The 26,893-nt window shown below is 40.0% G+C and overlaps 1 protein-coding gene across 1 annotated transcript; it reads right to left on the reverse strand.

Moving 5' to 3' along the window:
* Positions 1 to 1,562: 1,562 nt before the first annotated feature.
* Positions 1,563 to 24,932, reverse strand: CPB2 (carboxypeptidase B2). The gene is made up of 12 exons (XM_075265498.1): positions 24,865 to 24,932; positions 19,855 to 19,893; positions 17,414 to 17,498; positions 15,813 to 15,937; positions 15,629 to 15,737; positions 11,124 to 11,225; positions 10,879 to 10,983; positions 9,625 to 9,735; positions 6,089 to 6,179; positions 3,131 to 3,333; positions 1,990 to 2,074; positions 1,563 to 1,747 (listed from the first exon to the last, which is right to left on the reverse strand). Exons 1-12 carry the CDS (start codon positions 24,930 to 24,932, stop codon positions 1,563 to 1,565), a joined length of 1,308 nt encoding a protein of 435 aa, XP_075121599.1.
* Positions 24,933 to 26,893: the final 1,961 nt, after the last annotated feature.

Here is a 26,893-nt window from a genome sequence, read left to right on the forward strand (position 1 = left end):
TATACTGGACCATTATGACAGTTCTGTACATCAGGGGAATCTACTGTAGCTCTGCAACTTATGCAATAAACTAATAGAAATGATGTCATCAAGTTATGGATTCATCTCCCAGTGGCCTCAATGAAAAGAAAAAGTATATCATGACAGAAATATTTAAAACAGAGAAAAGGTAAAAATGTACATTGACACCAGTTTTATTAATATAAAAATTAATAGCATATGTGTGAACTGAACCTCACAATATCTTTTATTCTTAAAGGGGCTCTATCAGCTAAATCATGTTGATAGAGCCCCACATATGCGTGAATAGCCTTTAAAAAGGCTATTCAGGCACCGTAAATGTTATATTAAACTACCCCCCAGTTTTAAAATAATAACCTAAAAAAGAATGTGCTCTACTTACCGACCGTGCATGCTGGGCGGGCATTCAGGGTGTGTCTTCATCTTCATCCACGCCTCTTCTTCCTCCGATGTCCTCGGGTCCTGTCCTCCTCCGGCGCTCGCGAACGGACACTGATATAAAAAAAATAGCCTGGGCGCATGCGCAGTAGCATGCAGGTTCTTCTACAGCTACTGCGCATGCGCCCAGGCTATTTTTTTATCAATGTCCGTTCGCGAGCGCCGGAGTAGGACGGGACCTGAAGACATCGGAGGAAGAAGAGTCGTGGAAGAAGAAGACGGCGCACCCTGAATGCCCGCCCAGCGTGCACATTCGGTAAGTTGATCACATTCTTTTTTAGGTTATTATTTTAAAACGGGGGGGGGGGGGGGTAGTTTAATATAACATTTACGGTGCCTGAATAGCCTTTTTAAAGGCTATTCACGCATATGTGGGGCTCTATCAGCATGATTTTGCTGATAGAGCCCCTTTAATTCTCATCCTGTTCTGTGGTCTTGTAAGATTCCACATGACAGGCCACATGAATGAAGTTTCTCCACCTCTCGAGTATACATTGTAGATTTTTTCTTACAGTAAGATATGTAATCATTACACATGTTAAAGAGCACCTTTCACCATTTGGGGCACATGTGGTTTAATACACGAATAGAAAACCGACAGTGCGCTGAATTCAGCACAGTATCGGCTTTCCTGTATTGTGCCCCCAGTGAAGAGCTATCAGTGCCGGTACGGTAGCTCTGCACTGTCAGAAGGGCGTTTCTGACAGTCAGTCAAAAATGCCCTTCCTCACAGTAGCGCCTATAGCACTGTACAGTGAGAACGGGGAGGAATGCCTCCCTCCCCTCCTGATAGTACTCGTCCATAGACGAGCGTCATCACTGGGCGGTAAGGAAACGCCCCCTGTCACAGTACAGTGCAATAGACGCTACTGTGAGGAAGGGCGCTCCTGACTGTCAGAAACGCCCTTCTGACAGTGAAGAGCTACGTTACCAACACCGATAGCTCTTCACCGGGGGCACAGAGCATGAAAGCCGATAGTGTGCTGAATTCAGTGCACTGTCGGCTTTCTAGCGGTGTATTAAACCATTAAATACATTGCTTTATTCTTCATTGTATAGTAGATCCTGGGTAACAGGAATTTTTTGGTGATTTTTCTCTGTGACTACATATTTTTCACAATATGTGCACTTATGATTTTGATTCCGGTCAGAGCTTCACTGCATGTTGGTTTTATCAAATTTGGAGGTAGTAGAAATCCATAGGTCCCTTTATCACGAAGTTCGATAGTAAAGGAATACTTGATGCCCAGATCATATGCCCAGTCATCAGATCCTCCTGGAGCCAGATCTGCAAAAATGGAACAGTAGATACAGTTGTTATTCCAGCACTATTTATTTAAAAAAAAAAAAAGTTCTAACATGGAATATAATAGAATATAATAGTAAAAAGCTACTTTTAGATTTGTCCGCCTATCTATTGGCTGCCTTTGCTAGCTGCATCATACTCACTAAATGCAGAAAATACACATTGATAATATTACAGTATATAACTATATAGGCATCAGCTTTTGTGGAAGTGGAATCACTTACAAATAGTTTCTGCTCCAGGACCTGATGTATATCTGCTTCGGCTTTTTGACTTTATTCCATCAGCGACTTTATTTGCAAGCTGCAACTGCAAATAAAAATCAATATGTTTTAATAAAACCTTAAGAAAATATATTTTTTACACGTTTTCAGGCAAAACTAATCAAGTACAAACCTCATGTGTAAAAAATCCTCAAAATATGATAAAAAGAGTTGTAATAAGGATTTGCCCATTCCATTCATATGACTGGCTTAAAATGCATATGTGATATATTGTAGGTTATTGGTTTATTTGTTTGTATGTGTACATATAATGATATGCCTATATTTATGATAATAAAAAAGCTCAAATTGTGCTGTTAGGCCCGGTTGACATCTGTGTTCACGTTTCCATACTCTATCCGCATTAAAAAGCAATTACCTAAGGGTAAGTTCACACAGAGTTTTTTGGTCAGGGTTTTGAGGTGGAAACTGCTCAGGTCTTTTTTCCGGGAGCCGTTTCTTCCAGCTCCTGGAAAAAAGAAGTGAGATGTTCATTCTTCAGGCCGAGTCGCCTCGTGATTCGGCCTGTAAAACTCCCTCCTCCGGTCTAGGTCCATTCGTTGGACCTAATCCGGAGCAGAGTACGCGGCTGGATGCCAGTGCAGTCCACCGGCTTTTAGTCGCAGCTACCTGGTTTTTGGATTGGAGCCTGAGACGGCCTCCCCCTCATGTTCCGATCCAAAAAAAAACCATGTGAACTTACTCTAAGGAAACCCACGGACCCCATAGACTAATGGTGTCCTTATGGTTTCCACACGAAAAATGCAAAGAGAAAACTGCTTCCTGGAGCTTGTTGTTCTTCCATAGTAGGCCCCTGAGGCAAGGTGGGTGACCCTCATGCATGAGCAGCACATGACTCAATACTCTCAATGTACTACATACAGATAATGTGCAGCATCTTGACCTGCCTATGCATCCATATAATAAACTGGATGGATTATAATCACATTACCCAGATTCATAACACGTATTCCCTGGGATTCACATAACAGAGATTAAGGACCTAATGTATAGACCACATGAACCAAGACTAGCTGTGAATGTGACAACAACTGCATCTTGTCTTAACATCTGAACATACTAAATGGTAATTGAGTCTTACCAGTTCATCATGATCCTTTGATTTCTCTTGAGTATATGAATATGGAAAAAGCACCATTTGGGAGTAAGAATGCATTGTTATGTAGCCTTTTATTATATCTTTGTTCTGTCTGATAAAGCTGGTCACTGCGGCCACCTCAGGCTCAGATTCTGGGAAAGCTCCACAATATGTGTCGTGGCAAGGATTTCTGGAGGCCCCAGGTCCTAGGAAATAATGTAATAATGGGCATCATACAGTGGATTTTAGGCTGCATGCACATGGAGTTACGCCGGGCTTGTAAAAATACTCATTCACAGCCGTACACGCGAGCGCAGCGGACGGCTCCCGAACACTTCCCATTCACTTCAATGGGAGCGCTCGTAACGCCGGCGTTACGAGCGCTCCCATTGAAGTGAATGGGAAGTGTTCGGGAGCCGTCCGCTGCGCTCGCGTGTACGGATGTAAATGAGTATTTTTACAAGCCTGGAGTAACTCCGTGTGCATGCAGCCTTAAGTGCAAATAACATTCTGTGTTTTATCAGCTTCTTATCTACATCCTAGCAGTGTTAAAAAGCAAGGAAGAGCAGAGTGTAAGGGGGCGTTCACACTACCGTTGGTGTCCGATTGCAGTGTCCGTTGCTACTGTCCGTTAAAGATTTTAGCAACGGACACTAGCTGTGTCCGTTACAATTTCCATTCATTTCAATGGGATTTCATCTGTTGTCCGTTTGTGTCCTTAAGGGTCCGTTAACAACCATGTTAGTTTTTTCAAGCGGACAGAGAAATCACACATGCAGGATTTTTTTGTCCGTTTGAAAAAACGGACAGAAAGTGTCCGTTTTTTATTTAACATTGAGGTCTATGGGCAACGGACATATAACGGACAGTAACTGATGGCCATCAGTTACAGTCCGTTTTTTTCTGTCCGTTTATTTTCTGCACATGCTCAGAAAGCATAAACAGCAAAAAAGAAAAAAACGGACAGTATGAAAAACGGACACCAACTGATGCTAACTGATACTAATGTGTCCGTTTTTTTTTAACTGTTCCATTAAATGGATCAGTTAAAAAAACGGACACATTAACATCAGTTAGTGTCCGTTAATGTCCGTTATGATAGATGTCCGTTTTTTTTCTTTTAAACGGACACCTTCATAACGGACAACAACGGTAGTGTGAACGCCCCCTAACAGCTGCAATTATTTGAGTTTATTTTGTAATCCTCCTCCTCCCTTCATAGAATAGAATAAAGAAAGTGCCTGAAAAGCGGAGAAGAAAACATATTTCTTTAATAAGGTATTTTACAAAGTTTCCTATTTTCACCTGTTCTATTCATTTATGACTGGAGATCTGCATTAAATATGTTAAAATTTCTATGTTGATTTTCTTCTTAATATATCTTTATAACTGACAAATCTCTAAGTTCCTATCAGTATGTCTTCAGCGTATAGGTGGAAACCTGATGAAAAGATAAACTCAATATGCATTTTAGAGTTACTTTGCTTAGTATTGTTATTACAAATATGTATTCCTGCAAAAATATCACAATTATCTGCTTGTAATAGCAACCCTTGTGTTCAAAATGTATAGGTCTGATCTTGCTCAGTAGATCAGATATATAATTTAGGCTGGACATAGGCTTTCCTTCAGGTTCTGAGATAGAAAGCTTAAAGGGGCTCTATCATTGGAAAAAGTCATTTTTAACTAATCACATACTTGCATAGGCTTTAGAAAGGCTATTCCACACCTACCTTTTGTATGTAAATTCTCTCAGTAATTTTTGAATGAGCCCGTTTTTATCCATATGCTAATTAGCCTCCAGCGAGCACCCGGAAGTCTCAGCGAGCACTGTCTGCTGTGTGTGAGAGCCGGGAGATGAGTCATCATCAGCAGCCTGTGCTGTACATACAGCAGAGAGAATAGCCTTTCTAAAGGCTATGCAAGTATATGTTTAGTTAAAAATGACTTTTCCCAATGATAGAGCCCCTGTAAGATGAATAACAGCATTTATAATGGTAAAAGATAGTCAGTCTAGTTACAGTATTACCAACTGTACTGTATTGGGACTGTATGGGGGACATTAGGCGGCATTGTACTGTCTGGGGTTACTATATGGGGGTGTAAGGGATCATTATATGGAGGTATTGTACTATATGAGGGCATAATGGAGTCATTGTACTGCATGGGGCATAAACGGGTAATTATATGGCGGTATTTTACTGTATGGGGTATGAGAGAGTAAAGTGTATGGTCTGAGAAGACAGGTATGTCCCAGCCAGGCAGCTAAAGGGTATTTGGTAAAGGCCCACAGCAGGGAGGTCAACTGGGTAATCAAGGCCTGATATTAGTCTGTGTCTGAAGACTAGGAGTGTGGCACCACACTGACAGAGGTGACCTCTCCAGACTGAACCTCCAAAGCAGGTACTGTGCCACCCATTGTTGTTGCCAAGGTGGGAGTCTGGTAGCCAGTCTCCTGTGTAGTCAGGGAAAAGTTTCCTTATGTTTAAGTTAGTTCTCAGCCGAGAAGGTTTTTATTTTGGTTATTTGTGCCTTTGCAAAGGCAGTGTATGCACTACAAGTGAATAAAGCCTGAACTTGTGTGCAACCCATTGTCTGTGTCCCTGTTTCCTGCACTGCTACCGAGCATCTACCTGAGCGATTCCCCACAGGGGGCATAAGGAGGAAATTCTAATGTGATGATATAAGAGGGAAATTCTATATTATGGGTGCAGAAGGAGCCATTATACGTGTGGGGGCACATCAATTATAGCTGCAAATTGACTGTGACACATTGTGTTAACACTTTGCATTTGCTATTCCTGTCTTCTGGGATAAGATATCATGTTGCATCAAGTTATCACACTATAGTAGTCAAGTTAAATCTGCCACATAAGAAAAGCAGGACTTTGAGTAAGAAATCAATTACCACACTATCTGACCTAAAATAAGCTAATAAATAATATTAAGAATATAACATACCGCACCATCCAGCATCGAAGTTCCGATTAAGATCAGTTCCATAGCATTTGCTGTTTGGATGCTTAGCTCTATTCTTCCTCCACATTCGATTCTGTCCAAATTGAATTACATAAACCTTACTTTATAGTCACGTATTACCAAATCTCTGATTCTCTTACCCCTTTGTACATTCTTGTTTGTTACATTGGATTCAATCACTTTGATAAATTGTTGCTACAGATACTGTGTAAGACAGTGACATCTGTTCTTGGAGTTTATGTGAACATTTAATATAGAAACTGTTGTTTAACCAATCTCATTTTACTTACTTGATTGACTATTTATATTCACTTGTTATATTACCGCAAAGGGAGCAAGAAAACCAATTCCAATTCTGAATGAGTCATTAAACAGAATATTAAGAAATAATAACCAAAACTGCTTGACAATAGTAAGCTACAGAACAAAAATGTACTTATCTACAAAGTATTCTGCGGCTATGCTACAGTACTATAAGCTATGTCAGAATAAATTGGTATTTAACTGCCCTCTCCTCATGAATGTGATAAGACATTTAGCGGCAATACATTGTAACGTTATATCATTTAAAGACAAGAAGTCTTTATACTGCTCCTGCCATATAGCAGTTTCTATATCTAATGAGGTCAACGTTTGCATACATACACTACACACTGTAGGGTTTTTTGGCTCTGGGTCAATTAAAGGGAGAGCTTGCTGATTTATGGGTGTCTGACCAATTGGACTCTACTTTGACTACTTATGGCTGTACCATATAGTTAAACGGAGCAGGGGAGCGAATTTCCAAACCACCTCTGCATTCAGACTGGGTTACTAAAAAACACAGTTCCCCACTAATAAAAAATGTGTGTGTAACCTGTTATGACTAGAATACCCCTTTAAAAAGGACCCAGTCACTAAAATAGTGGAATCTATGACTATAGTGGGATCCTTTGTGTTTTCATTCTTTAAAACTGAGACTGCCAGACTGAAAAATCAGACTTAGGCCGGGTTCACACCAGTGCCCGTTCTCCGTTTTGCAGGTTTAAGTTTTCTGTCGGCAGAAGACGGAAACCGGCATTTAGTGTCCGCCGGTGAGTGCCCATGAGCGTCTTCTGCTCTCCGCGGCGAAACAGGTTTTTTTTGTTTTTTTTTTAACCGGACACAAAGTCCTGCATGTCCAATGTCCGGTTAAAAAAAAAACGGTTTCACAGGTGGACACTTTTCAAACCATTTTAAATTAATGGCTTTGAACACTCCCTGCCGGTTTCCGTCTCCTGTCCAGTTTTTTTGGGCAGCAAACGGAAACCTACAAAACGGAGATCGGCCGCAGGTGTGAACCCGCCCTTACAGCATTTTTTTCCTGCCAATTGTCAGTGGTTATTGCAACAGATTCTCCAAACAATGTGAACCCAGAACTTGGCTAGATGTAAGTTAACACTCTAGATCAGTTTTTAGAATGCAGGTACTGCAGAGGAAGGATGAGGAGCCTGTCTCTGCATAGAGTACTGACCATACACAATAATACACACTATACTCAATATGTATGACAAAGCTATATAAGAACATTCCTAAGGAGAGATTTTAGAGCGGTGTTTAAGGATAAGGAAGTCAAGTAACTTACTAACGTAGACTACAAAGATGTTTCCAAACATTCCACTCAAGGCTCGTTCACATCTGCGCCCGGTCTCCGTTCTGCAGGTTTCTGTTTCCTGCACAAAACAGAGGCAGGAGACGGAAACCTGCAGGACCCTTTCATACCCAGTCATTTGAATGGGTTTGAAAGATGTCCGGCCGTGAGTGGCAGTGAGCGTTTTATGCTCTCCGCCGCCGGTTTTTTAAAATCGGACACAGAGTCGGTCATGCAGTACTCTGTGTCCGATTTAAAAAAACGGTTTCGCGGCGGAGAGCATAAAACGCTGACCAGCACTCACGGCCGGACCCAGTCTGACAGGTTTCCGTCTTCTGCATGCAGAAGACGGAAACCATAGAACGGAGTGCCGAATGCTGGTGTGAACCTAGCGTAAGTAATAACAGCAGAAAAAAAACACTAAGGAAGACAAACAAAGGTGTGTTTCAAATTTACAATTTCAAATTTAAAATTTACAATAAAACATTTAGGACAATATTCAGCGAGTTTCTTAATAAAAAGCAGAATTCCATAGAAGTCATCTGGTATAAAGTTAATATAGTATTTCACAGTAAGAACACCGTACCAACAGTCAAACATAGTGGGCATGCTTTATCAATTCTAGACCTGGATGACTTGCCGTAATTGTCAGAACCATGAACTATGCTCAATGCCTCAAAATTCTGGTGGATGATGTACAATTGTCATTAGTCTATGATACAAAGATCAAGTGGAATTAGGTTATGTTACCTGATATGCACTAGTTGACTATATAAAAGTATGATGCAACTAGAAATAAACATCAGTTTTCTGCAAAACTTTGAACGCAGTCATGTCTCGGGCAGATATGTAAATGATTACAGGTGTGGTCTGATTAGATAGTGGAATTTGTCACAAGAAGATGTAAAAGATCTTCCTCTGCTGCCCTATGAAAAGCTCTCAGAGGTTACTTTTGGGTAGTGTCCTCCTTGGGGAGAGATCACTGACTACTGGATGTGTCTCTACAATGCATTCTAAGACATTTTGCCCAGTTGGTGAACTTTTAGAGGGAGTGCATCATTGGACTGAGAGAAGCAAGCAGAATATTCTAGGCTGTTTTGACCTGCTTGGAGGTGTTGAGAGCAGAGGTTACGTACATGGCAAGCAAGCTCTGGATGGTCCTGACAGACCACCAGTAGAAAGGATTGTTTATCTGCCAACAAGCATAAGCAGCTCTCACAGTTTTCTTGCCCACCATTCAGACTCAGAGAGTTCCTTCAATACACAGCCCGGTCTCTGCCTGGACCATTTCCAGGTATTTAGCAGAAGTAAATTTGGTTTAATAGCATCCATAATGTGTCTTGTCATTGCGTTAATTTGACCTATGACCTGGAACCATATCATCTTTATCAACAAATCCAGATTCTATTTGGGATCTGACAATGGTCGAGTTCCAGAATGGAGGCTTCATGGGAGGGCTTCAGTTCTGCCTCTGCTGTGGAGCAATACAGTGCCCCGACTGCTGGTGTGATGATTTAGGGTGCTGCATTAATATTAGCTTGAGAATGTCTCCATCAGATTGCAACACCTCCTTGGCCTGTCTAGTCACCAGATTCATCACAATCACACTTTTATAGGATCAGCTGATATGCCAGTCTCAGCTGCCTATGAGTGTTCAGGATCTACAGGCTCAGTTGCAACATCTGTGGGCAAAATGTCACAAAGTTCCATAGGCAACCGTATCTCATTGTTTTCCAGGCTAGACACCTCCTTTTAATTGTACGGTTTTCCCCTATAAACTTAAACTTTCGCTCAAATATGGTAATTACTTCCATATATCATCACTCCATTCACATATATAAAGTTTCAAATTGCTAATTTTTTTTTACTTTTTTCTCACTACTAATTTCTATACAAATGACATACTTACTGTGTTCCATGTATAGTGATATCCATCTACATTCATCACTGGTAAGATATAGAAGTTAATGTATTTCAATAGATTTGTCATGTACTGGTCTGTACCATAGAATCCCACTGCCTAGACAGTAAGCAACAGAGTGCAATGTCAGATAAATGGTCATATAAAGTAGTATAGTAGTATATATAGTGTGTAGTAGGAAAGTAGTATACATCTGGAATTTTAAAGTATAATGATAGAACAGAATTTTGGAAAAGTTGTGAAAAGATGAATATAACAGAAAAAGGATGATGATGATAATAATAATATAATAATAATAATAATAATTAATAATAATAATAATAATAATAAATAATAATAATAATAATAATAATAATATTTAATCCTTTCCAATCTTTACAGCAAGGCTAAAAAGAAAAAAAAAAAAAAAGCACAATATCTGTCCCAGTAGTGAGTGTAAATGATGGAATATTTCAAGAGTTAAAATAAATATATGTTTGTAATAAAAAAAAAACAGATATCAATATGACGTCATATCCTTACTATGTATTCCCTTTAACCAATTAAAGGGATTGTCCTACTAAAGACTCTAATCAGTGGGGGTGCCAGCATCCTCCACTGAGAATGGTGCCCAAATCTCTCTTCATGAATGATACAAAGAATGACCACTGCTCTCCTTTCATCTCCAGGACTAACTCAGAAATAACTGAGCGCTGTTAGGATATGTTCTCACAGTGGAAAATGAAGAGGAATTCCTCTTAATTTTCTGCCAATAGAATTTTCGCCCAAGGTCAGCCGAGACAATTGCGTTCCATTGCGGCTTCCAGCTTAGCTCCTATTGGCTTCACTGTGCATAGTACATTTGTCGGAAATGGCCCCATATTGCTGATCGTTGTGGGGGCCAGCAGAGGGCCCCCCACTGATCATGTATTTATCGCCTTCACCACCTTCTAAAAATCTATTTCTTTTATTTCAGCGCACATGATATCATTTAATGTGCCATATAATTCACTGAGAAACGAAAAGAAAATCTTTATGGATTATCTGAATGTGGTTATTTAATTCTATGTCTAAATGGTATTCCAAACTTAAAGTGTATTCTTAATTTACAATGTCATGTCATATGGAGCTTATTGCATTGTGTATGGTGTGTGTATATTATAATGTGATGTGACATTGGTATGCTATTATAATGTAGTACGATCACTTCTAGTAATAAGCTATTTCTGAGACATTTTATAAGATAACTCAAAGATTACTCACATGTCCAACAAACCACAAACAGAAAGCTGGAGAAATCCATTCCCGGGCATGTATGCCACAGTCAATCCATATGGCGTTTGTTGCGGTTTTCTCCTTTCCTGTCATCTAGCAAACAATCAGTAGTGAAAACTTTCTTACTTGTCAAAGCAATTTATTTTTAGGAATCTTAATTAATTTTCTTAATATATATGATATTACACACACTAATATATAGTGGTTTAGGAATTCTATACAATTTAGTATACCTTCAGGACGTAGAGAGGTCGCTTTTCATATGAACTCCCGATGTTAATTCTCTCCAGCATATCAGGATGTGTCTCCACCATTTGTTCTATCCAATAGTTTATCTAGTAAGTAATTACAGATTGCAAATGACCTTGTTGAAAGGATATAACACTTATTAAAGAGGTAATCCCATAAGAGACATGCATGGCGTATCCTATGGATATGTTTATGACCTGCAATACATTTATATGTATTTCATATTTCTAGTACCTAGATCGCTATATCCATGTGATAATAAAACTTTTATAGATATCCTAACTTAAAATAATTTCAGACATTGATATTATATACAGCATTGCACTTAATGTGACCCTTAACCTTTTCGCTGCCAAGGGTCTCTGGAAATTTTGCACCTCCAGTAGCCAGAGCAATTTTCACAGTTTTGAGATGGATAAATCAAAGCTAAATTGCAACATTAAAAAAGCATCCAACCCCCCCATACCTATATATTTTCTTAAAGTAGACACCTGCAGCATTGTCTCAATGCAACTTGGTACTGTATACGAACAGGCACCTTCATGCAATTTTGATTTAAAGTGAATGTTTTATGAAAAAATGCAACTAAATTTATATTAGCTGTTAAAAGTGGAAACCAAACAATAAATTATATGCACCAAATCTCCTAAAAATAAGAATTCAACATGTGCAGAGTTCATACATATCACTATGGCCTGCACCCGCATGCACATGTCTTCAGAAAATTGCTAGAACTGGAAGGAACAAAAATCTGCTTTGAAGCTGGAAATGCTAAAAAAGTATCATCCTATAAAATGTAGGGATTACACACCATGAAAAGCAAGTGAACCCCTAAACCCTATATATTTTTTGAAAGTAGACAACCTGAAGATTACATATATCTCAATGGGTCATCAATAGCCACATCCACCTTTATGCAACTTAGTGACAAACACAAAACATTTTTTTTTAAATGCACTAAAACACATATTTGCACCTAAAACTCATGTTCAATCTCACATTCATATACAAAATACATTTAAAATAATAAGTTAAGGTGTATACAATGTGTATATATACTATACACTCACCGGCCACTTTATTAGGTACACCTGTCCAACTGCTCGTTAACACTTAATTTCTAATCAGCCAATCACATGGCGGCAACTCAGTGCATTTAGGCATGTAGACATGGTCAAGACAATCTCCTGCAGTTCAAACCGAGCATCAGTATGGGGAAGAAAGGTGATTTGAGTGCCTTTGAACGTGGCATGGTTGTTGGTGCCAGAAGGGCTGGTCTGAGTATTTCAGAAACTGCTGATCTACTGGGATTTTCACGCACAACCATCTCTAGGGTTTACAGAGAATGGTCCGAAAAAGAAAAAACATCCAGTGAGCGGCAGTTCTGTGGGCGGAAATGCGTTGTTGATGCCAGAGGTCAGAGGAGAATGGCCAGACTGGTTCGAGCTGATAGAAAGGCAACAGTGACTCAAATAGCCACCCGTTACAACCAAGGTAGCCAGAAGAGCATCTCTGAACGCACAGTACGTCGAACTTTGAGGCAGATGGGCTACAGCAGCAGAAGACCACACCGGGTGCCACTCCTTTCAGCTAAGAACAGGAAACTGAGGCTACAATTTGCACAAGCTCATCGAAATTGGACAATTGAAGATTGGAAAAACGTTGCCTGGTCTGATGAGTCTCGATTTCTGCTGCGACATTCGGATGGTAGGGTCAGAATTTGGCGTCAACAACATGAAAGCATGGATCCATCCTGCCTTGTATCAACGGTTCAGGCTGGTGGTGGTGGTGTCATGGTGTGGGGAATATTTTCTTGGCACTCTTTGGGCCCCTTGGTACCAATTGAGCATCGTTGCAACGCCAAAGCCTACCTGAGTATTGTTGCTGACCATGTCCATCCCTTTATGACCACAATGTACCCAACATCTGATGGCTACTTTCAGCAGGATAATGCGCCATGTCATAAAGCTGGAATCATGAGACAATGAGTTCACTGTACTCCAATGGCCTCCACAGTCACCAGATCTCAATCCAATAGAGCATCTTTGGGATGTGGTGGAACGGGAGATTCGCATCATGGATTTGCAGCCGACAAATCTGCGGCAACTGTGTGATGCCATCATGTCAATATGGACCAAAATCTCTGAGGAATGCTTCCAGCACCTTGTTGAATCTATGCCACGAAGAATTGAGGCAGTTCTGAAGGCAAAAGGGGGTCCAACCCATTACTAGCATGGTGTACCTAATAAAGTGGCCGGTGAGTGTATGTACCGCAAACATCAACTACAACAAGAGCTCGGACTCACAAAAACCATAATACAGAAGATAGGCAGGATTTTGCTGTTATTCACTAATATGTTATAAAGCTATACTGCACCTACCAAACTGTGACTGTGATACCAAAATCTAACTTTTTTGAGATTGTACAGCATACGGTATATAAAAACACAATTTAAGAGTTCATATATACAACCACCTTCATGCAATGTTGCGGCAAACAGAGATTGCAAGCAAAAATTGCACAAAAATTCAAATTTGCCACTAAAGTGCGGCTCAAGCAATCCCTTTCTGCAAACATAATGTACTTTCCAAAAAACTGCAATATGTGAGGAGTTCATACATACCACACATGTATATATTTACAGGGGTGGGTGTTAAAGAAACGCCAAAATCGCAGAAATGCGACATTCCATTTTGTGCATGCAAATTAAATAGGACTTTACATAAAAATATTATTTTCCATCCCCCTATAAAAATTTTAGCAAACTATACATTCATCTCTAGTGATAATAGTTTTTACTATTATTTTAGCATGTAACGGATATCGCTTGAGGCGTATTTTACTCTAGAAAGCTCAGGTATAGACAGGACAGGGATTGGGTGAAATGTAAACTTTATTCATGACTTTGTATGTGTTGTGTAAGTGTTTGGTGCGACTTTTTTTTGGCACTGCGACCTGGACAATAGTAAATGTCTGGGTCACAGCGCCAATAACCTTCCTGGTTGTGTTCAGGAGGTATAACATAAGAATACCCCACTAGTAAAGCTCAGGGGGAATTATATTATACCTGTATGTGACAATCAGACAGCAAATCAGTATGCTATCTGATTGACAGGAGGGGGGAAATAGGGACTAAATCCCTCCTCCCCCCTCCTCCTAGGGTCACATAGAGGTTGTCTACAAAGATTAGAGAAAATGCTTCTCTATCTCTGTGTCTCCGTGCAAGCTGCTGCAGCTGCAAGTCCTTCTCCCCTTCCTGTTTCACTAATACTTCCCGAGACAGGAGGGGGGGGACAATTTAAAGTCCTGTATCTCAGGACTTGTTTGGCCTATGAAGATAATTTTAGATTCATTTTAAGATGAGAATCTCATCTTTAAAATAACACCAAGATCTTCATAATAGCCCTTACAGATTTTTAGCGAATTGCTGTTAAAAAAGCAGTCGGGAATTGAGATCTTCACTGAGATCTAAATCCCCAATAGCGTTTTCAACAGTGAATCGCTTTGGCACAGTAAGGGTTAACAAGAAGATCTTGGTGTCATTTTAAAGATGAGATTCTCATCTTTAAAATGAATCTAAAATTATCTTCATAGGCCAAACTAATCCTGAGATATGGGCATCAGAAGTTAAGCACGTACCTCTACGTCCTCGGCTATGCAAGTGACACCCTGGGAGGACGTAGAGCTACGTGATTGGCAGTGAAAGGGTTAAAGGGACAAAATTTGACTATACATTAGACATGCATATAGCATTAGCATGAAAAATACATTTTTGTGTCCACTGTACTGTACAGTTACCTGCAAATAGAATTTGATTGGGAAATTCCTAAAATTATGCTGACATGTATTTTTCAGTATATTCTTGCTGTATAGTCCTTGCCCTGTACTCTTTCTGTCCCGGGGTCCTGTCAATAGTCTGTTAACTGGTTCTTGCCTTGAACTAGGGCCATCTTTGCGATGAGGGTACTTTCCTTCAAGATTAGTTACTTAGTATACAGATTTCGGTTAAGACATGCTTGAATCTGATTGAGAGCTTGCTCAGAAGGATTCAGGCAGTGTTGAAAACAAAGGTGGATTTAAAAAATAATAAAAATTACAATTTTGATTTTTAGGAGCAAAACAGTAACAATGTTGTTACATGACAAGAGCCTGCATAACTAATGCTAAATAGTTGCAAATCAGATTTATGTATGAGATAGCCAAGATTATTGTCTATAACAGGATGCTAGTCTCACGTTCTAAGCTGTAGTGGATGGTGAGATAAGGAGGCTGAGAGTCAAAAGTACACAAAAGGGACAATAATTTTGGTATATAGTGAGTTAATGAGGTCTTAGGATACAATTGGCTAACATAATGTTAACACATGATATGAACAAAGCCTTACTGACATAGACAGTAATATAATGAGATTACTTAGAGTATTAGTTTTTGTAACATTTGGATCGTACATTTACTCTACGTAATACTAAAAACAAGAATATGACCTACATCTTCTAGGGAGTGATACTGCTCGTAGTAAGAGGCGGAGCTTCGTTGGCCAATAGTATCATTGTGTGTTTGCTGATCAATAAGGTTTTGAGTATTCTCAACCAATATGCTAAGTAAAAGAGAAAGACATACAATTAGAAGCGATATCCCAATAAATGTGAACTCAAGGTCCTGTTTTACTCACCTATGTGTTATGCCATGTGACTTCAGCTTAGCCTTAACCTCATCTACTAAAGTAGCATTTACATAGAAGTGAACGTCTTTATTCTTCTGTATATGTTCAGGTGAGTCTGGCTTCCAAAGAACAATCTAATATTTAGGAAAATGTACAAATATTAATTATATGCAAAATACCCAACTTATTAAATTCTGTCCATCAGGCCCAAAATAGACACTTTAGGGGACTTCAGAACCAAACATTACAATTCATGTCTTGTCGTCTGTATGCTGCCAGGAAATGGCTGAGCATGTGCAGTCACTCGCCATGTAACCTTTATGAAGTACTGTATCATGCTTCACAGTTCTCCACAGCACCTACTGTTCCCTGTCCCCCATTTTAATGCTTTAATATCAATTATGTAAATTGCATTGGATATCCCCCTTTCTAATAATGTTGCCTATCCTTAGGAAAGGCCCATCAATATTACATCTCCAGGGATCCGACACATGGGACCCCTGTAGATCAGATGCTCTGGGATAGTGTGGCCCCCGGTAATGTTAACATGCCAGAAGTTGCACTGATCACACACACTGTACAATGTGTAGCTATACCTAACGTAATGCTACATATTCTATGACAAGTAAGCAGCATTGCTACTGGTATGTTATCACCATTGGTTACTGTGCTGATCGATTTACAGGGGTCCTTGGCTGTTATGAACTGCTGCGACCATTCTGTATGACAGCTTAGGTCAGTTGCTGTCATATCCTATGGCAGAAGACAGCAACGGACTTTAGTAAAGATAGTGTGAACGCCCCTTAAGTTACATAATTACATTGGACAATATCTACTGACAGTATCTTCCACAAATGTGAATAAACCATTGGGTTAGTATCACACATGCAGTGTTTGATCTAGATTTTTGAGCCAAAGTGAGAAGTGGACAAAAAAAGAACACAAATTTTAAAGGTAGGTTTAATCTCAGCTTGGGGACCCGCTGAATGGAAACGTAATCCGCTTAAAAAAGCGGTTACCTTCCGGACGAAAAGGGTGAAAAATTCTGAGAGAAAAGCATATTCAAGCGGAAAAGGGAATGGAATCCCCGAACGGAGGGCCAACCCTGATGTGAACCCAGAATGATTCTAGCCTAGTAAATTTTTATTTTACATGTGTCTTCACATGTGTCTACTGACCCCTTATAGTCAATGTTAGCTATTCACACCTCCACGTTTTACAAAGATCAACTGTCCATGTGAAAAAAAACTCACACAGCATACACTACTATCATCTGTTTCCTAGACTCATTGAAATCTATAAGGATGCAAAACACCCAGTAATATAAGGACAAAATCCATATCACATCCATATCCTTATCAGTCTGGTTTTATGGATCTACTGATAGGAAATGCTAAAAAGAACTGTCAAACTATCAAATACTAGCAGAGCAGCATTTTTTTTCTAGACAAGAAAAATTCATGACATATGGAAATAAGAAAATGTACACAAGCAAGACACACAGATTTAGCAAGCCTAAGAAGAAGGTATACCAATCCAGGGCTTGGTATTATGATGGAAAGGCTAGGTAGGTAGTTTCATACTTCAGTTAAGATGTAAATATCATTTACCATCTCATCAAATGAGGAGGTGATATTCTGGAGAAGCAGGACCTGCCGGTCACTACGTGGTAGAACATAGATCACCTGGTCCTGGCTGAAAAAAAATATATAAACATTAATACACTACTGTAGATATTGTACACTATAATCAGTAACAATGAGGCAGAATTATTATGTCTTGTCATAAAAAGTTGCAATTATTTGCAACATTGCGGAACCACTGTTTTTTTTTTTTTGTTTTTTTTTTTTGTTTTTTTTTGTTGTTGTTGCAAGTTTTGGAATCAAAGCCAGGAGTGGATTGAACAGAAGGTAGAAGTGTAAGAGCTTCTATATATTTCCCATTCCTATTGTAGCCATTTTTTGGCTTTGGCTCAAAAAGACACAGCACAATCTGCAACAGAAAAAGCTGCCTTTCCACGACATTGACCTCAGCCTAAAAGAGCTTTATGTACCTTAAAGGAATGTGTTTTGTAAACCAAGTTTTCATGTTAAACATCTTTTAAAGAATTTTTTTTTTAAATTTCCATGTCACTATTTATATTTGTAAATAAGTGCACAATCCTTCAATTTTTACTCTGGTCACGCAGCCTAATACTACACTGACAATTGAAAATTCTGTAGGACTTCTGTTTTCAGCAGCCACCTAATTTACCTCAAATCATTTAATCATTTTATTCACTACTGACCATAGATGTCACAGATTATTTACTTCTGCTTGCACAGAAATAGAAAACTGTACAATAGCATACCACCCAACTTTCAAAGGACAGATATAGGGACAAAATGTGTGGCATTCTATGCACTCCATGGCAATATAGCTCTGTCCACTTCTACATTGACTCCGCCCATTCTCACCCATTTATCTTTGTGCCCCCACACAGTATAATGCTCCTACAGTCACAGTAATATTATATGACCCCACATTATAATGTTCCCCTCCAATTGCACCACAGTATGAAGTCCCTCTCCTCATGTCCCAGTTTAAACTGGAGGCAAATAGAGGGGGAAATTAAACTGGAGGGAACTAGAAGCAAACATATCCCCCTCCAGCTACCCCCATGGTTTAATGTCTTCCTCCAGTTGCTCCCAGTTTAATGTCACCTTCCATCTGCCCCCCCCAGTTTAATGTCCACTCCTCCATCTGTTCCCAGTTTAATGTCCCCCTTCATCTCCCACAAATTTAATGCCCCCCTTCATCTGCCCCTAGTTATTTACCCCTTCAGCTGCAACCAGCTTAATGTCCCCTTTCATCTGTCATGAATTTACTGTCCCCCTTCATCTGCCCCTAGTTTAATTGCCCCCTTCAGCTGTCATCAGTTTAATGTCCCCCTCCATCTGCCATCAATTTAATGTCCCCCTCCATCTGCCACCATTTTAATGTCCCCCTCCATCTTAAACCCATTTAATGTCCCCCTTCATCTGCCCCCAGTTTAATTGCCCCCTACATCTGCCACCAGTTTAATGTCCCCCTTCATCTGCCCCCGGTATAATTTCCCCACTACATCTGCCCCCAGTTTAATTGCCCCTTCATCTGCCCCCCGTTTAATGTCCCCTTCATATGCCCCCGTTTAATGTCCCCTTCATATGCCCCCCGTTTAATGTCCCCTTCATATGCCCCCAGTTTAATGTCCCCCTCATATACCCGAGTTTAATGTCCCCCTTTATCTCTCCTTAGTCTAATGCCCCCCCTCCCCCAAAGTTTAACATAATAAAACCACTGATACTCACCTCTCCTTGCTCTCTTGCTGCTCTGTGTCAAACTCCTCGAGTGTACAGGAAGCTGCAGGTGTGATGTGAGTAATGTCATCACATTGTGCTTACAGTTCCCAGGACCGAAGCATAGGGAGGGGAAAGTGGTGACATCCCGTAAACAGTGGGAAAGGACCCGGAATCCGGGACGGTTGGGAGGTATGCATAGACCTCAATAAGTCACCTCCAGCCTGTTGCTGTATAGGGCCTTGACTGTGCTATAAAGTATATCCCTATATGCTGTTAACAGAGTAGATAAGAAGCTCAGGCAAGATAACAGCTACTATAATCGAGTATAGAATATAGGATTTAAAAAACTACAATCAGAAAATAAAATCACATTAGAATTATATGGTTTTTTGTTACGGTTTTAATAAATAAATAGAAATTTAGTGACATATTCTGTTTAGTTGTTAAATCACCACAATATACAGCAGTATGCATAGATCCTGCACAGCAGCACTGGGAGCCCCTATACCTTTGTGTTATGTAAAGACTTAATTTCTCATTAAAATGAATGGAAGAGCTGGTACTGGACACTGCAGAGTGTATGGACCTGTCTGCTTCTGGCCCTGTACACTTTGCTAGAAATAAGTGCATGGCCACCCATTAATCTCAAGTTAATGACCTATCCTATGGATATTGACAACCACGTTAATCATTACAGTTTTCCCATTGAATAATAATAAAATAATATTTACGCTTCTGCAGGTGAAGGTGTTGTCAAACTCACTGGAAATCTGTAATGACAAATTTATTAAGAGAAATTACTATTTGCTATTCATTCAATCATTCATTCATTACTTTCTTCATTCATTCTTTATAAAGGAAGAAAAGGCTTTTACGTCAATCTCTCACCCATCATATACAAAATAGAGAACTTTTGTGTTTATGTAAAGTACAACATAAGACATATTCCACTTTCAGGGTTTTTTTGGTAAATACTGCCACCTCATGGCCAAACACAATACATGTGAAACCATCAATTTCATAAGAAAGGTCATCTCTGCAATAATTCTACTAGATTTACTTTGCTTTATTTTTGTACTGATTTTCAGTTTATATCATATTCTCCTCTTCCTTCATGTCTAAAGCTGAAAACAAAATTATACTTGCTTCCTGTTACCTAAGAGAATTGCATTGTAAGAGCTCAGGTGGTCATTACACACCGTTGGAACTTCCTATGGTCTTTCTACAGTCATACATAGAGACTATTTGGTCACGTAAATTTGGTTATATTCGTGGGAAAACCCCTTAACAAAATGTAAACATTTCCATTAAATTACTCCATCCAGATTTGAAACTATGATTTATTAAACCTGCTTGTTTCCATAGGCTGGCATCCAACCGTATAGGCTAAGGCCAGTTTAACACAGATATAGTACAGACACATTTCTGCGCCTCTACTATAGCTGAATATATATATATATATATATATATATATATATAAGAAAGGAGAAGACATCATGCATACAGTGTTGGCCAAAAGTATTGGCACCCCCGCAATTCTGTCAGATAATACTAATTTTCTTACAGAAAATGATTGCAATCACAAATTCTTTGGTATTATTATCTTCATTCAATATGTCTTCAAAGGAAAACCACAAAAAGAATTGTCAAAAAGCCAAATTGGATACAATTCCACAGCAAACATAAAAAGAGGTTGGACAAAAGTATTGGCACTGTTTGAAAAATCAAGTGATGTTTCTCTAATTTGTGTAATTAACAGCACCTTTTACTTACCGGAGGCACCTAACAGGTGGTGGCAATAACTAAATCACACTTGCAGCCAGTTGAAATGGATTAAAGTTGACTCAACCTCTGTCCTGTGTCCTTGTGTGTACCACATTGAGCATGGAGAAAAGAAAGAAGACCAAAGAACTGTCTGAGGACTTGAGAAGCAAAATTGGGAGGAAGCATGAGCAATCTCAAGGCTACAAGTCCATCTCCAAAGACCTGAATGTTCCTGTGTCTACCGTGTGCAGTGTCATCAAGAAGTTTAAAGCCCATGGTACTGTGGCTAACCTCCCTAGATGTGGACAGAACAGAAAAATTGACGATATTTCAATGCAAGATTGTGCAGATGATGGATAAAGAACCTCGACTAACATCCAAACAAGTTCAAGCTGCCCTGCAGTCTGAGGGTACAACAGTGTCAACCCGTACTATCTGTCAGCGTCTGAATGAAAAGGGACTGTATGGTAGGAGACCCAGGAAGACCCCACTTCTTACCCAGAGACATAAAAAAGCCAGGCTGGAGTTTGCCAAAACTTACCTGAGAAAGCCAAAAACGTTTTGGAAGAATGTTCTCTGGTCAGATGAGACAAAAGTAGAGCTTTTTGGGAAAAGGCATCAACATAGAGTTTACAGGAAAAAAAAGGCCTTCAAAGAAAAGAACACGGTCCCTACAGTCATACATGGCAGAGGTTCCCTGATGTTTCGGGGTTGCTTTGCTGCCTCTGGCACTGGACTGCTTGACCGTGTGCATGGCATTATGAAGTCTGAAGACTACCAACAAATTTTGCAGCATAATGTAGGGCCCAGTGTGAGAAAGCTGGGTCTCCCTCAGAGGTCATGGGTCTTCCAGCAGGACAATGACCCAAAACACACTTCAAAAAGCGCTAGAAAATGGTTTGAGAGAAAGCACTGGAGACTTCTAAAGTGGCCAGCAATGAGTCCAGACCTGAATCCCATAGAACACCTGTGGAGAGATCTGTTGATGGCAGTTTGGAGAAGGCACCCTTCACATCTCAGGGACCTGGAGCAGTTTGCCAAAGAAGAATGGTCTAAAATTCCAGCAGAGCATTGTAAGAAACTCATTGATGGTTACCGGAAGCGGTTGTTCTCAGTTATTGTGTCTAAAGGTTGTGCTACAGTTTAGAAATGTACAGGTAAAATGTTGTGATCCTATTACAACACGGCTGCTGCACCTGCCTTGCCAGCAACAGAGACCAAAGGAAAATCTGGCAAAAAGAATGATTTCCATAGGGTGCCCAGGTTGTCAACTATTTGGTCACGTAAATTTGGTTATATTCTTGGGAAAACCCCCTTAACAAAATGTAAACATTTCCATTAAATTACTCCATCCAGATTTGAAACTATGATTTATTAAACCTGCTTGTTTCAATAATTGGTATCCAACCGTATAGGCTAAGGCCAGTTTAACACAGATATAGTACAGACACATTTCTGCGCCTCTAATATAGCTGAAGTCCCGACCCAACTGTGAGTCTAATGACCCGGATTACCGTAATCCTAGATCCTACAATGCTTTCAGTCCAGATGATTAGATCTATAGGGTAAGATCCCACGTTGTGGAAAAACTGCATTTTTTTATGCAGATTTTGCTGTGTTTTTTGAGCCAAACCCAGGAATAGCTACAAAAGGAATGGCAAATATAAAGGAAGCTCTAAAGCTCCAAAGGGTGACTACTCTGTAGTATTTGCAACAACCAAAAACATATCACTGGCATGCAGGGCCGTTTTAATGTATTGATGGGCCCTGTGCAAACTTTTTGAAAGTGGGCTCCCCAATACCCCCCATAACTTAATTTCACTTTCCCCCCTCAACCACCAATGTTCCATTTATAGGAAAAAAAAAAAACCTCACCACCAAACCGTGCTCCTGTGGACTTGCAGGCTCCAACTGTAATGGTTGCGCCTCAGTGCTCATTGTACTTCCCTGCCGCAGACATTATCAGCTAAATGATGGAGCACATAGCTAATAGCTCTGTGCTCCTCTATAATACTCAACCTCTATCTGTGTCCTAAGGACACAGATAGAGGTGAAATCACTGCCTGCTGCCAGGAAGAGCGGGACATCACCCAAAATGTGGAACTGTGCCATTCGATCCAGGGCGGCTGAGGGAGCCCCCGCAACCGTAGGGCCCGGTATGACTGCACTGTTGCATCTATGGTTAAAGCGGCCCTGTTGACATGTCACAATTAAGTCAAAATTCTATGTGCTTTATGTCGAATTCTGTGCTGGAAAAGTTGCTTGCATTTGGCACCAACGATCCATCAAGTTGTTGGGATTTCTTTTTTTTTTTTTTTTTTTACAAAAGTCATGTCACGGTTATAACCACATTCACAATCAGAGTTGCCATAGCTAGACCTTACCTCCTGGTGTTACTTGAACAAAGTTGCCATATAACCCTAGCTTAAATGATCATGCACATAGCAATGTTATGGCCCTGTTCTGTACAGGACTGTCATAAAGGTGCGTGAGCCCTCTACTTACCTGTATATGGCTCAGATTGTATACAGAGGTTTATACAGATATATTCTTCTCTAGGTACACCTCTTCATTGCGGGTTTGTATACGTCTGCTTAATTTCAGTTTTGTGTGGTTACAGAATTATCCAGTGCATTAAAGGGACATTATATTCTACGGGGACCACTAAGGGGGAATTATACTGTGTAGCGCAATCCTGTGCAAAATATGGAGGAATGCATCTTGGCATTTTTTCTGGACAAGATAATAAAGCATGCTGCACTATGTTATCCAGATTTTTTAAACTATAAAGGGGGGGCATGACATGTAAATAGGGGCATGACCTAAAATTATTTTTTTGTGCCGCTGGGCCCCCTTCCTCGAAAAATGAGATATTCTGGGAAGTCCTACCCACTGTAAGCCACACTTCCTGAAACCATGCCCACCATCCCTGAAAACAATTGTCAGATGTTGGTAACTATACGACAGCTGTCTTGCCTGACTCTCCCATGCCCATGTAAGCTTAGCCAAGCAGGGAACGTACAGATTTGGGTGAGGGGAGAAAGACACTACTATTATGCACTGCTAGCTGAAGTTTACCTTCCCAAAAGCAAAAGAACTGGGCAGCTGAAATCCAACTCACTCTGAACCTTACTGTATTTGTTCCAAAATCTGAAGTCGAGACAAAGACAGGAGACCCCCATACACATTAAACGGTTGGGTGAATCCATCGGAAGTAGTGGATTCAAGCAATACACAATTGACCTAATAAAGTGTAATTGCTAATAGTGATAAACAGCCATTTGGCAGCATTAACACTGTAGTTAACTATTAAATTGCTTTTATTTGCAGTAAGTTAGGAAACTGCACCAATCTCTTTGCGGCCCAGTTTGTGTCGCATCACGATGGTGAATCCAGCTACAGGTGCTATTGCCTGTAATATTATTAGCAATGCTCCATGCCAGACACAGACTTGTTTCAGGAGGGTGATGCATTTAGTATAAAGTTAAATACAGCTGTCTGACTTTTTTGGTTTTGTGTTATTTCTTCAGACCCCAAGTTATATACAATGCAGACAAATATCTATATACCGTATTTGGATGTACCTGCCATTGATTTCCATTATAAAGACTGGTATGTAGCAAAAAAAAACAAATTTCAGATTAATGCGCTCCCCATGATCCAAAACCAAAAAAAAAAAAAAAAAAAGTCTAACAATAGTAAAATCGTCATAAGCCAAATGGCTTTATAATGGTAAATATAGGAGATGGCTGCACACCCTAGTTGACCGACTGGCTGGAAATGTACAATCGGTAGGAGACTATAAGAACAAAAGAAAAGAAAAAACCTGGTGCCGCCACCAGGTTTTTTCTTTTCTTTTGTTCTTATACCATTATAAAGACTATCGCACTGTAATAACTTATGATTTTGGAGGTTCTGAAAAGCCTAGAATAAGGCATCTTGTAACAATATGTAATAACAAGTATAATATATATTACCTGAATGTGGCCACCTGATTCTTCCCAAGGAAAAAGCCCAGTAAAAATATTAATAAATAGGTCTTCATTTTTAGGACTATGTGAATGTGTATAAGGTCTGAAAGCCTAATGCTGGGAGATGACAAACTCCTCCACTTCAGGACTGTAGGAATGTTTACACTGCTGTTAAACTTTAAAGTGCAGTGTCCACATTGCTACACCGGGCATTTATTTTAGAAAACCTGCCGTCACATTGGTGATCTATGACCACCACCGATTTGCAGAATGAAAGACTGTGCAGAGCATACATACCCCTGGCACAGCTTAGAGGTTTCCAAGCAAAAGACTATACAGATCAGTGACACTTTATCTTGAACCAGAGCTACAGAAACCTCTGCTGTAGGTTTATGTAATGGATTATAATATTACCTTGTAGAATATGTGCCAGTACAAATCTCAGGTGCTGGAAGTGACCACCAGCTGTTAAGGCTAGGATTCTGTTCCCCATTCCCCGGAGAAAAACGCCGGGTTTCTGCGAGTAACTGCTTTTTTAAGCAAATTAGGTTTTCATTTGGGTGTTGCTCAAGAGGACCTCCTGACTGGAAACCCGAATGCAGGTGTGAACCTAGCATTTCATAGACATCACGAGCCGCCATATCTGAAACCCCTCCCCCCCCAAGACCTGCCATTTCGAGATGCTCCAACCCAGTTGATTGCTACTTTGTCCTCGTGAAAGTTTCTCAGATTCTTATATTTGCCCAATTTTACAAAGAACAATTTCAACAGCTGTTCACTTGCTGTCCGATATATCCCACACATTCAGGCTTGGTTCAGATTGTGCATTATTGCCAAAAAAGCATGTGTTTTTACATAAAAACGCATGCGTTTTTTGGAGGTGTGAAATACTATGTCACAAACACAGTGTAGTCAGTTCTGGAGCCACAGGTGTTCTCCTTTAAATAAGGCCAATAGCATATAAGTTAAATGCAGAGTGAGGACGGGTTCACACCAGCACTCGATCTCCGTTTTGCAGGTTTCTGTTTTCTGTCGGCAGGAGACGGAAACCCGGCAGACAGTGTGAGCGCCCTTGAGCATCTTCTGCTTTCCGCGGCGAAACCATTTTTTTTTAACCGGACACAAAGTCCTGTATATTCGACTTTGTGTCCGGTTAAAAAAAAAAAACGGTTTCACCTCAGAGAACAGAAGACACTCACAAGCGGACACTTTGCAAATCCATTCAAATGAATGGGTTCGAAAACTCCCTGCCGATTTCCCTCTCCTGTCCAGTTTCTCGGGCAGGAAACGGAAACCTGCAAAATGGAGATCGGGTGCTGGTGTGAACCTGCCCTAACATGTGCTATTCATTACTGTAGTCCATATAATGGGCAACAGCAAAAAATTGCTGTGGGAAACACTGTGGTAGAAATGCATCGTGGTTTTTCCCGCAGTACTTTTCACAGAAAGTCCACAGAGATTTCCTCTACAGACTTTGTACTTCAGTTATAGCTATACACCGGTGTTTCTGTAGGTATAAATAAGATGCTGCGATTTGGCTAAAATCCAATCCACTTTTCAGGGACTGTAGTTTTTTGCTGTGACATTTACACCACGTGGGGCCCTGAACTTAAAGGGGTTATGCAATGGAAGCTATACAGTGGGGCAAAAAAGTATTTAGTCAGTCACCAATAATGCAAGTTCCACCACTTAAAAAGATGAGAGGCGTCTGTAATTTACATCATAGGTAGACCTCAACTATGAGAGACAAAATGAGAAAACAAATCCAGAAAATCACATTGTCTGATTTTGTAAGAATTTATTTGCAAATTATGGTGGAAAATAAGTATTTGGTCAGTAACAAAATTTCATCTCAATACTTTGTTATATATCCTTTGTTGGCAATGACAGAGGTCAAACGTTTTCTGTAAGTCTTCACAAGGTTGGCACACACTGTTGTTGGTATGTTGGCCCATTCCTCCATGCAGATCTCCTCTACAGCAGTGATGTTTTGGGGCTGTGGCTTGGCAACACGGACTTTCAACTCCCTCCAAAG

Source organism: Leptodactylus fuscus, chromosome 2, assembly GCF_031893055.1.
Source record: "Leptodactylus fuscus isolate aLepFus1 chromosome 2, aLepFus1.hap2, whole genome shotgun sequence".
Classification (NCBI taxonomy): Eukaryota; Metazoa; Chordata; class Amphibia; order Anura; family Leptodactylidae; genus Leptodactylus; species Leptodactylus fuscus.